Source organism: Antechinus flavipes, chromosome 5, assembly GCF_016432865.1.
Source record: "Antechinus flavipes isolate AdamAnt ecotype Samford, QLD, Australia chromosome 5, AdamAnt_v2, whole genome shotgun sequence".
NCBI lineage: Eukaryota > Metazoa > Chordata > Mammalia > Dasyuromorphia > Dasyuridae > Antechinus > Antechinus flavipes.
Window position 1 is genome coordinate 103,437,257 of NC_067402.1, and position 16,261 is coordinate 103,453,517.

The 16,261-nt window shown below is 34.4% G+C and overlaps 1 protein-coding gene across 6 annotated transcripts in view; it reads left to right on the forward strand.

Moving 5' to 3' along the window:
- The window catches only part of HIPK2 (homeodomain interacting protein kinase 2), a 279,859-nt gene that overhangs the window by 201,868 nt on the left and 61,730 nt on the right, over positions 1 to 16,261 (forward strand). For 4 of the 6 annotated variants that reach the window (XM_051963526.1, XM_051963527.1, XM_051963523.1 and 1 more), the window contains exons 9-10: positions 1,051 to 1,172; positions 14,157 to 14,299. In XM_051963526.1, the coding sequence (XP_051819486.1) occupies positions 1,051 to 1,172; positions 14,157 to 14,299 (265 nt within the window). The remainder of the gene's footprint in view (positions 1 to 1,050; positions 1,173 to 14,156; positions 14,300 to 16,261) is intronic. The other 2 variants (XM_051963528.1, XM_051963524.1) reach the window with 1 other exon arrangement.

Sequence of the window (16,261 nt, forward strand, 5' to 3'; positions counted from 1 at the left end):
GTAATATTAAAAAAAATTATACTGTTTTATGCTACTATTATAGTAATGAATCAATTTCTTGATCCATTAAGTGTCAGAGGCAGAGCAAATAACTACTTTCTAACTTCCTACATATCACACTGCTTCTCCATTAGTATAGCTTTATAATTTTTGTTTTCATATAAATAAATTAAATATGAAAAATCAGTCTCTTAGCTAAAGAGATTTTAAAATCATATAAATAAATTTAATTATGAAAACTTAGTCTGTTAGATAAAAAGATTTTTAAAGCCAAATGGGTTTTGGATGGCCTAATTAATACCCAGCCTAATCCTACCTCTCATAGATACAAATGATCAAAAGCTGACTGTATGTCCCTGTTTATTTAGAAATCTCAAATATTATTTCTCTTAACTCTCATGAGGTAAACAATATGACACTTGTTTATAAGTCAGAAAACAGGTCTAAAAGGAAAGCTAGCATTAAAGTTAGTGGAATCCAGGATTTAGGATATTTAGTCTTTATTTCCTGGAAGCATACATTACTTTGAAAGGGAGCTACTTGAAGATCTTTCTAATACAGTTTCCTCAGGCAGCTGACTCTAGTCTAAATATATTGCTTGTTTTCACAAAATCATAAATTATGATTCCCTTCTGATAACATGCATCATTTTTTTTTTCAAAGTTGGCTTCAGTATTTTCCATGTAGTTAGGTGGTACAGTTGATAGCATGCCAGCTTTGGAGTGAAGAAGACTCATCTTCTTAAGTTCAAATCTAGCCTCAGACACTTACTAGCTGTGTGACCCTGGGTAAGTCACTTAACTTTCCTTCCTCAATTTCTTCGCCTGTAAAATGAGCTGAAGAAGTAAATGGCAAACCACTCTAGTATCTTTGTGGTAAGAAAACTTAAATGGAGTCATGAAGAGTCAAGATGACTGAAAATGACTGAACAACAATTAAGCATCTCTTTAAAAAAGTACCTTTTTTCAGCTAAAATTGCAGCCAAATTAAGAAAAGTTTCTGCTAACTAATAACTTACTAACAGGTATTTTTATTCATTTTTTGATAAAGGATTACAAGCTTCCCCTTCAAAGCATGCTGGTTATTCTGTGCGGATGGAGAATGCAGTTCCAATTGTCACTCAGGCTCCAGGAGCTCAGCCTCTCCAGATCCAACCAGGTCTACTTGCACAGGTAATTTTTTTTGTCTGTTACAACTTTCAGAGGTAGTAAAGTCAAATGACCAACATTGAATGTTATGTAGCAGTTGTAGAATATCTACATCTAAAAACCCAGAACGAAAAAGGGAGAAATGTTGACAAAATAAAATCCTCATGCATTAACATTGACAAAATTCAATCCTTAATTCACTTATTCAGTCCTTTCCCCTTTAACCTCCCCACTCTTACAAGAGGAGTACTTCTTGTAGGATAATAACTGACTCAAAGGTTTATGCTTGGAGTATGCTGAGGGATTTATGCACTTCATTGACAGAGATTTTGCTAAGATATTCCTCTTTTGGTATCCCACAACCAATGGCATAAACTAACTCTTCTCAGCCTGGTAAGGAGGAAAGAGAAGAAATGAAACGTGCTGCCTTCTGAATGGGACCTGACTCTAGGTTAGGGATTCCAAAAGATTTTAGAGACTCTACCTTAATAACACTCCTTATTCAGCAAAAAGTAGCAATTTATGATTTGGGCTAGAAATGAAAAAAGGGAAGAAAGAGAGCCAAGAGAGGAACTAGGGGAAGAGTGATGAAGCCAACAATTATGGTTTTACCAAACCTGAAGGAAAGGGGACTGAAACCCAGTCCTAGCCCTTTAGAAAATAACTTGGGATAGGAATCCAGGCTGGTAAACCCATTATCTCCCAATTCAGGGAACACTGAGGTAGCTATGAAGCTCCACTTAACAAAGGTAGGAGAAGCTAGAAAGTGAATGTTGGAAGGATATATCCTTGAAAAGGCTTAAACAGCAAAGATAGAATTGAAAAATCTTCAATAACAGAGCACTAGTATACAAATCAATCCTAATCAGGAGAAAGAATGAGTATTAAATCTTCAAAGAGAATACAAAGTTCTCTTAACAAATATACAAGACAAAGAAAATTGAACCAATGACTTATGAAATACAGAATCCTGTGGCCTTCCAAGAGAAACTATAGTAGCGAGACACTCCAGAATATTTTAGAAGATAAATGAAATCCATGAAAAGAGAGACTAGGAATGTAGTCAGAATTTTGAGCACTTTGCAGAATTTTAAAATTCAACTAGGAAAAAAAATGAGTCCACAATGGAAGATATCCTAAAGAAGTGAAGTAGGTTAGCAGATTTGGAACACAAAAATACTAAGGAAGGTGAAAATTTTTCAGAAGAGAAATGGTTACAACATTGTATGTAGCCAATGACTATATGTGCCAAAGCCATTGACCTAAAAGATAGGATATGCCAAAGTAATTTAAAATTCATAGATCCCCCAGAAGAATATGAAAAAAAATTTGGGGGGGAAAAAATCACAAATGGCATGATATAGGAAATAATAGGTGAAAACTGTCCATAACTTCTAAGTAGAGACAACAAAGTACCAATTGAGAAAATATACAAGATTTTCTCCAGAAGAAAATTCCAGGTTCCAACTTTTAAGGTATAAAAATGGTAAATCAAACAATTTAATCGAAAAACAACAAACTTTTTAAGTAGCCAGGAGAAAAATCTTTAAGTATAAAGTAAGCTTGAATAACATAAGATGATGTAGCCATAAGAAGTCACAGAAGGAAATGGAATATGTTCTGAGAAGCAAAGGAGCACAAACAGCAAAACAAACTGACCCATTCTGTAAATCTAAGACTTATAAGAAATGAAGATAGATATTCAATAAGAGGCATTTTTACAACAAAACTACTTTTTTAGATGTGAACAAAATATTAAAATAAACATAAGAGGTAAAAGTAATGAAATTATCCCATGTTTAGAGAGATTAAAACCTGTGCTGTTGAAGAGAAAAAAGAAATCAAAGGGATTTTTTTCAAAAAGGGGCACATAAAGATAAAAATACAAACAGAATTTAAATAAGAAAAGTGAATACAAAGAACAGATTTAAATGCCACCAAGTAAACCTCATAACCCCTATTTTTGTGGGACAGAATAGCAGAGAAAGAAAACGTATGAACAGGGAGAAGAAAAGTGAACAAACAGAAGGAAATAGATTATGAATCCTACCAAGTCCACAGATGAATATGGAGAAACATTCTATTCATCCATTATGTCGGTAAAAAGGGCAACTGCCAGAAAAGAGTCCAAGACCTCATGATAGATTTAATTTGTGGAGAATACAAATGCTAGAAGAGTATCTTCTCAGATAAGTATTGTTCATCCAAGGGGAATAACAACTTAGTCCAGATTAAGGGATATTTGAACTCTTAAGGGTAGCTGGTATCCAAAATGGTGGAGTAAGAAAGAAAGAGATTTGGACCCAGGGAAAAAATAGTCTGTGGGAAAGGAAATTATTATGGCAGGGAATAGGATCATATTGCATAGTTTGGACCACAAGACATGCTGCCTTCACCCAACTTTGCTTCCCTAATTGATGTTTCTTAAAAAATGAAGGGGAGGAGGGGGAAAGAAGATTAAAATAAGACAAGATCTATCAAGTCAACAATAGAGAATCTAGTTAGAATGATGAACCTATATATATATGTGTGTGTGTGTGTGTGTGTGTGTGTGTGTATAAATAAAATAAACCAGAGAATATAATTTAAAAATTGGAAATGAAAAAAATTAATGACTACAAAGTAAAGAAAAACTCCTTAGAAAAAGGCACAGTATAAAGAAAATTAAATACAAGTTTAGTGAGAGAAAAAGATCTTGAATTACATCAATTTAAGCAAAACTAATCACAGTGAAAGTTAAGTATGAGAAAATTATTTTTGTTGTATTTTTATAATGCGGACTTTTAGTCCCAAAGATATGATGTCTTCTTAAATGAGAAGATTTAAAGAGTACATAAAAATAAACTATGTACTAAGACATGTACTAGATTTGTAACTAAAGCTAGTTTGAAGTACAGAGAACTATTTCCTCAGATATAAAATTGAATAAAAAATAAGAAAATGGAAAACTCAAGAAAATAAATTAACAGTAAGTTAAAAAGATAAAAATATATGTAGGGTTTTCATTATGATCCTAATAAAATGAATCTGAGTAAAGGACAATAACTTATTGTTAGCAGCAGAGCTGAATTTTAATAATTACCAGCATTTAAAGCACACCCAGAAGTCTCCCATGTCTTCAACCCCCTTTTGGGTCCATGCAGTTTTCTTCTATCCTCTTAATACTCAACTTTAAATAGGAGTCATTAAGAAGTTAAGAAGAAAAGGGTTAGGTCTAAGGAAGTTTGGGGTGAGAATGAAAAATACATCCTCTCCAAAAGCCAAGGGTTCATCTTTTTTAGTGCTTAATCTGATTGTCCTATGTCTAGGGCCTGGCTTTGAGGATCTTACCTGTGAATTTAGAGCTTCATGTATATTTTCAGTACATCAAAGAACTCCTACAAAGAAAGTAAGCTCCATGCTGGAACAAAGTGTCAAAGATTTCAGAGTGGCTTTATTTTATTTTATTTGTATTTGCTGAAGCAGTTGGGGTTAAGTGATTTGCCCAAGATCACACAGCTAGCAGAGTGTTTTTATAGGAGTTCTAAGGATCTTATTGCAATAGGAAGACAAGGAGTTCAGCTTTTCTTGACTGAATGTTTCCAATCAGTTTCTTCATTATAAAAGGTTCTGCTCATGCAAAAGAAATGTGTATCTTTGGGCAACTTGGAAGAGAACTAAGAAACTTCAGGACACAGACCTACCTTCTGGTCTCTGTTTTTATATATGTTTCCTAGTAATGTAGCAAATGTCCACAAGTTACATTTTTAAATTACCATCTCTCAACAGATGGTAGATTTCCATTTCTATAACATGTCCAAATTGTACATGAAATCATGCTAGTTGTCATTATAACTGACTTTTCTTTGGCACTCAATTTTTACATTTCCTTTTTTTAATTTGCCAAATCTATACCTTAATTCTTTTTACTTAGGATTCTGTGATGCCTAGTTTATGGAGACCGCTCCATAAGAAAGTTCCACTTAAAGGTCTAACTCAGTTCCAATCGATCAATGATAGACAGAAGCAGCTACACCCAAAGAAAGAACACTGGGAAATGAATGTAAACTGCTTGCATTTTTGTCTTTCTTCCCAGGTTATTTTTACCTTCTGAATCCAATTCTTCCTGTGCAACAAGAAAACTATTTGGTTCTGCACACATAAATTGTATCTAGGATATACTGTGACATATTTAACATATATAGGACTGCTTGCCACATGGGGAAGGAGGGGATGAAGAGGGGGGAGAAGGAGAGGGAGGGGAAAAGTTGGAACAGAAGGGAGAGCAAGGGATAATGTTGTAAAAAATTACCCAGGCATGGGTTCTGTCAATAAAAAGTTATAATTATGAAAAAAAAAAAAAAAGAAAGTTCCACTTAAGAAAAAATAGCAAAATTTCTGACCTGTTAGACAAGAGATTTTTAGAAACACGTCTCCTTTGTATACTACTGCTATATGTATTATATATAATCTTTCCTCAAGGAAGAAAATATTATATTCTACCAAGACTATACTTTTAGTCATTTTAAAAGCCTGATAGTATTTGCAAACTCATAAATACAGTGTTTAATTGTTCAGTAAATATTACTTATATCTTAACCATGTAGCATGACTAAATGACTGCATGAAATTTTGTTTTCTCTGGGTGACAACATTTTTAAACTGCCAAGCTCACAACAGGAGAAGAACACTGAAGATGAGTGGCACAGCATAGAGAGTTATCTTAAGGAAAACTGTAAAGTAGATGAGGTCTGTTTAGGATATTTTTTTAATCTTTTTTTTTCATTGCCTCTTTACTCTTTCCTGGCATTCCCTAGCCGCAGATCGCATGCTTGTTTTCAGCAGCCTATTAAAATACAAATGTGTGAATCTAAGGTATGAAAGGTATGACTGATCATAGAAATAAGGGATTGTTAGAAGGTTTTCTGGATAAACAGCAATATTATTATTTGTTTTCCTATATGTCTTCCCTTCTAGGACAGCATTTTTTTAAATACACATTTGGAGAAAATCTAGCAAGCAATTCCATAGCAAAAGGGGGATTTTCAATATTTTTTAAAACTAAAGGTAGATATCAGATTAAGCTGTGAATTCTCCAATGAATATTCGGTTTAAGAGGAAACAGTAGGGTTGGAGACACAGAACTCCAAAAAGATTCATTAGTCCTGCTTCCAAGTGTTATTTCTGGGAAAAAACTGACCTAGATTTCCTAAACTCCAACTTGTCTTAATCAGGGGATCATAGATTTAGAGCTGTAAAAAAATATTAGCAGGCTAGTCCATATTTCTCATTTAATAGCTAAGGAAACTTAAACTTAGAGAGTCTAAGCTACTCACTCAGTGCGACTTTAGAAAGTCAGGATTCAAACCCCTCCTCCCATATGACACTTGTTCGATGCATCTTGCTATGAGCACATTATTTCTCCTAATCCTCAGATTGCCCCTGACTGAGAAACAGAACATTTAAGCCTCCTGTGATTCCTTGGAACTGTCTTACCAGCTTGTTTAATGAGTAAAACTTCACTAACAAATGATCATGAAGCTTCTGCTCAGACCTACTCTACTTTGGGACCACTCTGTTAAAAAGTTTTTCTTTATATTCACTCTGTCTTTGCCTGTGTAGTTTTCCTTCACTGATGCCAGTTTAACCCTTTAGTGCCAAGCAGAGTTAAGTCTAATCCTTCTTCCATCTGAGAGCCTTTCAGATACTAAAGACAGCTATTTCCCTTCCTCACCCATCTTAAATTTCATCACAACAGCTCATTTCCCTATTTTTGCCAGGTTGGTTCTTTTTTTTTAATCCATTCATTCATTCATTTTATTCATTTAGTCCTCTTGTCTTTTTTAACCATTCCTTCTCCTCAGGGACTTTCATGATTCCTCCCTTCCCTATATTAACTTCATTTTGTTCTTTCTTTCTCTTCCCTAAGATCACTATACTGGATTATTCCAAAGATAGCCATGTACAGCTGCGTGCAGGTCACCTTACATTTTTACAGATCTTCCCTTGATGGTTACACAATACACATTTTTAAATTCAAAACAATTTTTATAGTTTTCACAAGCCCTCATGGAAATTAAAAACTTTTGCTCAACTCTTCTTTCCACATGTTCACATACATATCAGCTGTGAGATCTCTCTCCAAAAGTCCAAGATAATATTTTAAAGAAATGAGTATTTAAAAGAAATTCAGGAAGCATTTGCCTCTATAGTGTTCCCCATCATGTGTATACTGCATAGATAAAGGCAGGTAAGGTAAGATGACCTAAATTAGGCTTATCCTTGTTGGGGAGGAAGAATCCATCATGTGTAATCCTGACTCTGATACTTAATAACTATTATGTAGTCACCTTCCTACTCTGGGCTTTACTTCTCTTGTCTGTCAAACCAAGAGACTACCTGAATTACTGCTAAGATATCTTCCAGTCCAAAATGAACACTTTTAGAAAGGACAACGAAGCCTGGGCAGATGTTTAAAAACCCCAGCTCTCCTGCCAATTGCAGAGATTGGCCTAAGTCCTTAGGCCTGCCTACATGCTCTCTAAAGGTCTTTTCAAGTTCTAAAGATCGGTTTAGAAGACAAAAAGAAAGCACCATTAGAACTAGTGTAGAAAAGGAGAGAGGAAGTTAAAATGTACATGTATAAAATGAAATGTCTAAATTGCCTTAGATAACTACAGACAGAGTGGCTACAACCACTAACCCCTTCTTTAGATATAGAAACCAAGACCATCCTTCTGAAAGGCAAAGCAACACAAAAGATTAAGACCAAAGTTATGAAAGTATTTTTTAAAGAATCTGTCAACCAGGAAAAAATAATGATGAATGTTGGAGGGGATGCGGGAAAACTGGGACACTAATGCATTGTTGGTGGAGTTGTGAACGAATCCAACCATTCTGGAGAGCAATCTGGAATTATGCCCAAAAAATTATCAAATTGTGCACACCCTTTGATCCAACAGTGTTTCTATTGGGCTTATATCCCAAAGAAATACTCAAGAAGGGAAAGGGACCTGTATGTGCCAAAATGTTTGTAGCAGCCCTATTTGTAGTGGCTAGAAACTGGAAAATGAATGGATGCCCATCAATTGGAGAATGGCTGGGTAAATTGTGGTATATGAATGTTATGGAATATTATTGTTCTGTAAGAAATGACCAGCAGGATGAATACAGAGAGGACTGGCGAGACTTACATGAACTGATGCTAAGTGAAATGAGCAGAACCAGGAGATCATTATACACTTCGACAACAATATTGTATGAGGATGTATTCTGATGGAAGTGGATTTCTTTGACAAAGAGACCTAACTGAGTTTCAATTGATAAATGACGGACAAAAGCAGCTACACCCAAAGAAAGAACACTGGGAAACGAATGTGAACTATCTGCATTTTTGTTTTTCTTCCTGGGTTAATTATACCTTCTGAATCCAATTCTCCCTATGCAACAAGAGAACTGTTCGGTTCTGCAAACATATATTGTATCTAGGATATACTGCAACATATCCAACATATAAAGGACTGCTTGCCATCTAGGGGAGGGGGTGAAGGGAGGGAGGGGGAAAAAATCGGAACAGAAACACGTGCAAGGGATAATGTTGTAAAAAAAAAATTACCCTGGCATGGATTCTGTCAATATAAAGTAATTATTAAATAAAAATTAAAAAAAAAATCTGTCAACCACTATATATTAATAATGGCCTGCTAAGGACCCAGGATTAACTAACACTTTGGGGCCTAGTTTTGTAGACGTGACAAATATGGTAGAAAGCATTTTTTTAAGATAGTGCAACATCCCGATCAAAATGTAAGTTAAGGCTGGGAGTTTCAATTTTTGAGTCAGGAAGGGGAAGAGAGGCATTAAAGATTGCCCAAATCTACTTTTCAAGCCATTTGCCTGAAAGAGCCTTAGGAATAAACTGATAAAATAAACAGTATATTTATCATTTAAAAACCATATATATACATACACTACACATATATAGTATAATACACATACTATATATATATATTTTGTGTGTGTGTGTATATATGTATATATATACATATATATGTGTGTGTGTGTATGTATGATTGGGATGGGGAGGTGTATACACTAAACATATAAAGTATTTTACTGCTGAAGTAGAAGAGTCAGATCAAGCTACAAGGCATCAAAATTAGATCATATGGGCAGGTTATAAAATACTAACATTGCAATTGTATTTCATCAGGATCACCCAGAAAAAGTACATCACAGATTATTAATTTGAAGATATAATAGGAATGCATTTTTTATCTTTAGGGAACCTTGACTACATATATGTTAATACCCATACAAAAAACAGATCTATTTACAAATAGACCAGTCCACTTTCTCTGTCATAGAGAACAGTATATATCCTGGGGTTCAAGATAAAAATCTAATGGAAAAATCAGAATCAGTTTTTTAATTGATTTAACCATTTCAAGCTCATTTATGAATTTACTCCCCCCCCCAATTAATTTCATTACTTAAGCCTTGAATCCGTTATATAGATGGCCAATCCATTTAGAAATAGTCTGCTTTCTTCAGTTTGAATGATTTTCTTCAGAATCCAAAATAATACCTGCAATATATACATCACATTGAATATATTGCCCTAAAGGACATAATACCACATTAAAGATCTAGATGGGACCTGAGAGGCCATCTAATCCAACTAGATAAATCTAAAAATTGACTGCTGGGCTTGAAATTTGATCCCAGCCACTTACGAGCTATGTGATCCTAGGCAAGTCACTAAATCTATCTTAGCTTTATCAAATATAAAATGGGGATAATTACACCTACCTCTTGGTATCATGAGGATCAAAAGAGATATTTGTAAAACACTTAACAAACACCCATTTTGTAATCCTACAATATTTATAATTCTTTACACATAATTTTGTACTTAATTAAAATCTTGAATTTTATTTGCAAAGTGTTTCACATTTGTTCCTCTACTAAACTCTTTTTATGGTGCCTCATTGGGGCATTGTAACCACTCTGTTCTCAAAAGCTATAGGATACAAATTATAGTAGATTATACCAACTTGGAAAAGCTCCAAGTCCAGGCCATGGATGGGCTCTATATTTCTAGTAAGGACCAGCAAAGATAAATTTTGAAGAGTTAAATTATTATTTTAGTTACATGGATAAAAGTTTGTTGTCTTTTTTTTTCTTTTTTTTTTTTTAATTCTTACTATGGCAACTCTCAAACTATCAGTAACCCACAATAATGAAATTATAAATGAGGTCCTGAATAATGGGTGCTTTAGACAGAAAGAAACCGAAAAATTTATCCCTGAAAAAGGCAGGAAAGAAGACTTGGAGAGATCAGTTTAGTTCCATGGTCCTGCCCTCTGGGAAGGTCAGCTAGTCTGAAATCCAAATTATAACAAACCTGAAGTCCACCCTCTGTAAAGGTCTTGGGCAGCCTCACTTTACCATGACCTGTCAAAAATACCAGTCATGTTCCTGAGGTGAAATTGTCCTTATGAAATACTTATGGCCATGTGTAGTGTGAGGGAAGGAAGACTGGAAAGTCCACCTATGGTATCTCCTTTCCCCAAGGCCTTACAATCTAATTGAGACAATAAGACAGGTTTGTAAAATGTTACATTTAAATAAACACTTCAGAACAATGTCCCAAAGTGACACTTAATGTCAAATCACCTATAAACAAATGTTATAAGGAATATTTTTTTTTAAATTGTGATACGTAAATATATGTATTGATACATAGTAAAAAAAAAAATTTAGAATCAGAATCATAACATTATTTTCACCTTTTTGGTTGCTGTTTACTTGTTGCTTTTTTTTCTCATTTTTTCACCTTTTTGATCTGATTTTTCTTGTGCAGCATGATAAATGTGGAAATATTTAGAAAAATGCACTTGTTTAATTAACCTATATTAGATTCCTTGCTATCTAGAGAAGGTGTGTGAGGGAAGAAAGGGAGAAAAAATTCCAATGCAGGGTCTTGCAAGGATGATATTGAAAACTATCTGCATATATTTTGAAAACAAAAGGCTATTATTAAAAAAAAAAAAAACTTTAAACAGAATCAGGAAAACAACATACACAATAAATACAACTACGTAAGTAGACCAAATATTAAAACCAAAACTGAATGTTTTGCAATTAACATGACCAGTCTTGCATCAGAAAAGAGGTGAGACTATGAATATGGAATAATGCTTCTGTCAGATGTAGAGATTTTATTGGTTGATTTTACCGAACTGCTTTTCTTTGTTAATCTTTGTCCTAAGAGAAGGCTCACTGACAGAAATAAGTGTGATATAAGAACAAAAGACACCAATAAAACTTTGGGGGGAAAGGGCAAAGTTTTATTTTGGTGTGTTAATTATTCAGAAATGGGGTTGGGGAAAGGAGTTGGGGAAAGGAATGAATTTAGGCTATGGTGACCAGGAAAGGTATTGTGAAGAATGGAGGCATTCTCTCCCCAGCTGACCCAATGTCATTCTTACATATTTCTTTTTTGAGTTTGTTTAAAGGTCCTATTAACTTAACAAATAAGTGCGCCTCCTTTGAGTAAAACAAGTACTTTCACCTTGGGAGATTAGCTCTATCACAGAAACAGCATTATTCCTTTATAATAATCAGATTGTGTTTCTTGAGTCACATTCTGATTTAGAACGACATCTTTTAAAGGAATATGTTCAAATTGGCGTTCAAATTGTTCTTCATTTCCTTAAGATTTCATTTTAAGCCCATTTTATAAAATCTAATGTCTTCATACAAGTAAAAAGGACTTAGGGTTTGGTTGGTTGGTTTTTGATGCTTATAAATATTAGGATAAAATCTATGCTGAGGGGAAGGGACATGAGGAATTGAGAAGAGATGAAAGAATAAAATTTTTTAAAAATCGTTGGTTAGAATAGTGTTGGCAATTTCAGAGATTCAAAACTACACCACTGGCCTCTAAATAAGATACTCTGCACTAGAAGTATATCTATTAAGCTTGATTGACATTTTACTTTTTTCATTTTATATAATGAACTGTTTAATCTATATTAGTGTAATCTGTAGTTCATATTTTGCAATCTCTCAATCCTATACCTTTAATATCAACTAACTATATTTATAGGTTGTGATTTAGATAGGAGAAAAAAAAAAAGAGGTTGAGAATGGTTCTACCAAAAAATTTCAAAATTTTACATTTTTCTTCTTCCCTAATTAATCATCATCTTCCTTTTCCTTTAGTTGTTCCCCTGTATGCAGTCTGTTTTCTAAATCCCTGGAGATATGAAACCTCCTTTCTACTTTTACTAAAATTATTCCTTCAAATATTTCTATTTATCTCCTTGTTTTGAAGATCCAATTGGCTATTCTCAGTCCTCAGTCTTAACTTCCATTCATTCTTTTAACTATTTACTTTTTTTTTTTTTTTTTTTTTGCTTTTGTACAATTCCACTTTAACTGGTCTTGGTTCTCCTTTCATTTCTGATTATTCCATTTCCTTTGTAATCCCTATGGGTATTTCCCCCCAAGAGTCTCTGTGTTCATATTTTATGACTTCTCTCTCTCTGCTGAATTCCATTTTCTAACCATTCCATTTTTATGAGCACTCCAAGGCTATGTATATAGGAGATACTCAGTAAAAATTTGTGACTATAAATAGTAGTTCTAATATCCCATGTTGGAAATCTTGGAATCTGCCATATTTCTAAGGGCATCTCTATGTCCCATACAGGAAGCAGCATGGCATTCATAAAAAGAGTACTGGATTAGAATTGTTAACCCTTAATTCTGGTTCTGGATCTTCCACAAGTCTTAACTGTATAGTAATTACATAGATATGTCATTAGGTCTTCATTGGGCCTCTGTGCTCTCCTCCAATTATTTCCAACAGGTTAGGAAATTGCCTAGATAATTTTTCATTATCAAACATTTATCTTTTCCAATGTCTCCACTTCTACCCCACACTCCAATAGAAAAGAAAAACAAATCTCTTACAGTAAACTTGCATGGGCTAGACAATTTTTAAAGGGCTCTACATAATGATTCTATATAGATTACCAAGCTCTATCATTTTTCTTGGAAATGTCTTATAGTTCCTTCCTTTATTGTTCCAAAATCCTTTCCCTGACAAGTTTTCCTAAATGTCCCTTTTCAAAACTTACTCTGTCTCCCTATTGCTTCCTGTAAATAACCCAGTTTCTCATGCCCAACTTTTTTTTTATTATAGCTTTTTATTTACAAGATATATGCATGGGTAATTTTTCAGCATTGACAATTGCAAAACCTTTTGTTCCAATTTTTCCCCTCCTCCCCATCCCTTCTTCCCCATATGGCAAGTAGACCAATATCATGCCCAATTTTTAAGGTCCACCATAACATAGGTCTAAACTACCAGTCCAACTTTATTATCCACCAAACCAGTGTATCCTTTTCTTTAATCAAGCTAAATTCTTCTCTGTCATTGGCCTATTGTTGTCACTCCTACTCCAAAGCTCATTCTGCTTTAGCTATGTTAAATGTCTTTGCTTTTCTCTATTCTAGACAGATAGGTAGTACAATGAATAGATTGTGAGACCTGGGAATCAGGAAGACCTGAGTTTGAATCCTGTCTTATATACTTAACTAAATGGCTGACCCTAGACAAATCACTTAACTCCCCTACGTTGTCTTCTTCATCTGTATAGTAATGATAAAATAGCACTTACCTCATAAGATTGTTGTCAGGATCAAATAAGATCACACATGTGAAGTGCTTTCCAAACCTTAAAGTGCTGTAAAAATGCTAGTTATAATTATTATCCAAATGTTATTCATTCAGCAAAGCCTAATTCAAATTATTCCTTCTCCACAAAACCTTCTCCATCTTTTTCTAGCCCATATTGTTATGTCCTATTTTTTCAAATTCTCACAGGATATAATACTTTGTGGTATGGATTAATTTCATCACCCCCAAGTAATAATAATAAGCCCCATTAAGACTCAGACCCATACTAGTCAGCTGATAAAGACAAGTAATAATTGAACATCTTTTCTGTTCTATAGCAGGCCTGGCCAAGTGGGACCCAACAAATTCTGCTTCCCCCAGCCTGGCAGCAGTTGACTGGAGTGGCCACACATACCTCAGTGCAGCATGCAACTGTAATTCCTGAGACTATGGCAGGGACCCAGCAGTTGGCAGACTGGAGGTAAGGAGGCAATTCTGAATGTTAAGGATTAAGGATATTAAGGGGGTGTTTGTCTAAAGAGTTATTAAGCTCTTCCCTACATGAATTTACTATTTGCAAAGAGACTTGTTAGGCAAAAGCACAAAATATCGTACGATCAGATTGATTTTTTTTTTGGTCAGTTTACCATCCTTCAAAACAGTCACCTAGGCAAACTGTATACTTAATCTATTTCCATTTTTGGAATTCCCCTTTAGGAATTGTTTTCAAAGCCAACTTAATACCTAACAAGTCCCTTTGCTTTATGGTCACACCTCTTTTTTGGGGAGAAGGAGGAACCAAAAATAGGAGAGCCAGCACCCATCTTACTCACGTTTTATAAGTGATAAGTGACTGTTTACTGTGAAAAGACAAAGATTTGACCCATTAAAAGTAATTCCAAAATCATTTTTGAGCCATTGCACATCATTAGACAACACATACATACACACATACACACATTTTGCCAGGTTCTTCTGAAATGTTTAATGTGTTAAGTCTCATTATAGTCATACCTTGATAATCAAGCCACATGTACTACATTCCAACCACATTAAATCTGATATTTTGTCCCTAATACATAATTCCCCTGATCCAAGAACAGTTTCTAATTTGATATTTCATTGACTTTAAGAATACTGAGCCAATTATTTCTAATTCCCTTCACCACCTCTTCCCTGCCCATTTTAGTCTTTTTTCTCCCTCCTTCCTTCAAAGCATTTTCTCCAAACTTTAACAGGACTACATTGCTTCCTAGCAGCCTTCTTCCTAGTACAGTTGATTTTGTTCCCACTCCACAGAAAGCCACATACCAAGAGAAGCTGGAGATCTTTGCATTGTTTGAGAAGTGGGACTAGATGATCTCTAAAGTCTATTTCAGCTCCAAAATTATTTATTTATTTTATTGAAGCTTTTTTTCTTTTTTTTTTCTTTTTTTTTTTTTTTTTGCAAAACATATGCATGGGTAATTTTTCAACACTGACCCTTGCAAAACTTTCTGTTCCAATTTTCTCTTCCTTCCTCCCACTCCCTCCCCAAGATGGCAGGTAGTCCAATACATGTTAAATGTTAAAATATATGTTCAATCCAATATGTGCATACATATTTATACAGTTATCTTCTGCACAAGAAAAATCAGATTAAGAAGGGAAAAAAAAAAAAAAAACCTGAGAAAGAAAACAAAATGCAAGCAAACATCAACAAAAAGTAAAAATGCTATGTTTTAGTCCACATTCAGTTCCCACAGTCCTCTCTCTGGGTGTATATAACTCTCTTCATCACTGAACAATTGGAACTGGTTTGAATCATTTCATTGTTTAAAAGAGCCAAGTTCATCAGAATTGATCATCATATAGTCTTCTTGTTTCCATGTATAATGATCTTCTAGTTCTGCTCATTTCACTTAGCATCAGTTCATGTAAGTCTCTTCAAGACTCTCTGAAATCATCCTGCTGGTGGTTTATTACAGAACAATAATATTCCATAACATTCCTATAACATAATTTATTCAGCCATTTTCCAACTGATGAGCATCCACTTCAGTTTCCAGTTTCCTGCCACTACAAAAAGGACAGCCAAAACATTTTTGCACATGTAAGTCCATTTCTTTCCTTTAAGATCTCTTTGGGATATAGTCCCAGGAGACACACTGCTAGGTCAAAGGGTATACACAGTTTGATAACTTTTTACCAGCTCTAAAATTTTATGATTCTTACCTCAGAGAGAGTTCATTCTTTTGTTTTAGATATTTAAGCCTCTTCCTAATCTCTCCATAACTACTGAGCCAACTAGAAGGCCAAAAAGTAAACCACTCTCCATTCCTTGCATCCTTTCTCAAATTTCTCTCTCCATTTCCCTTCCTCCCAACCTCTAACATTTTCCTAGAGCCCCTCTTCTATCTCAAATGTCATTATTTACAAATAGCTAGAGGAAAAAAAAGGATAG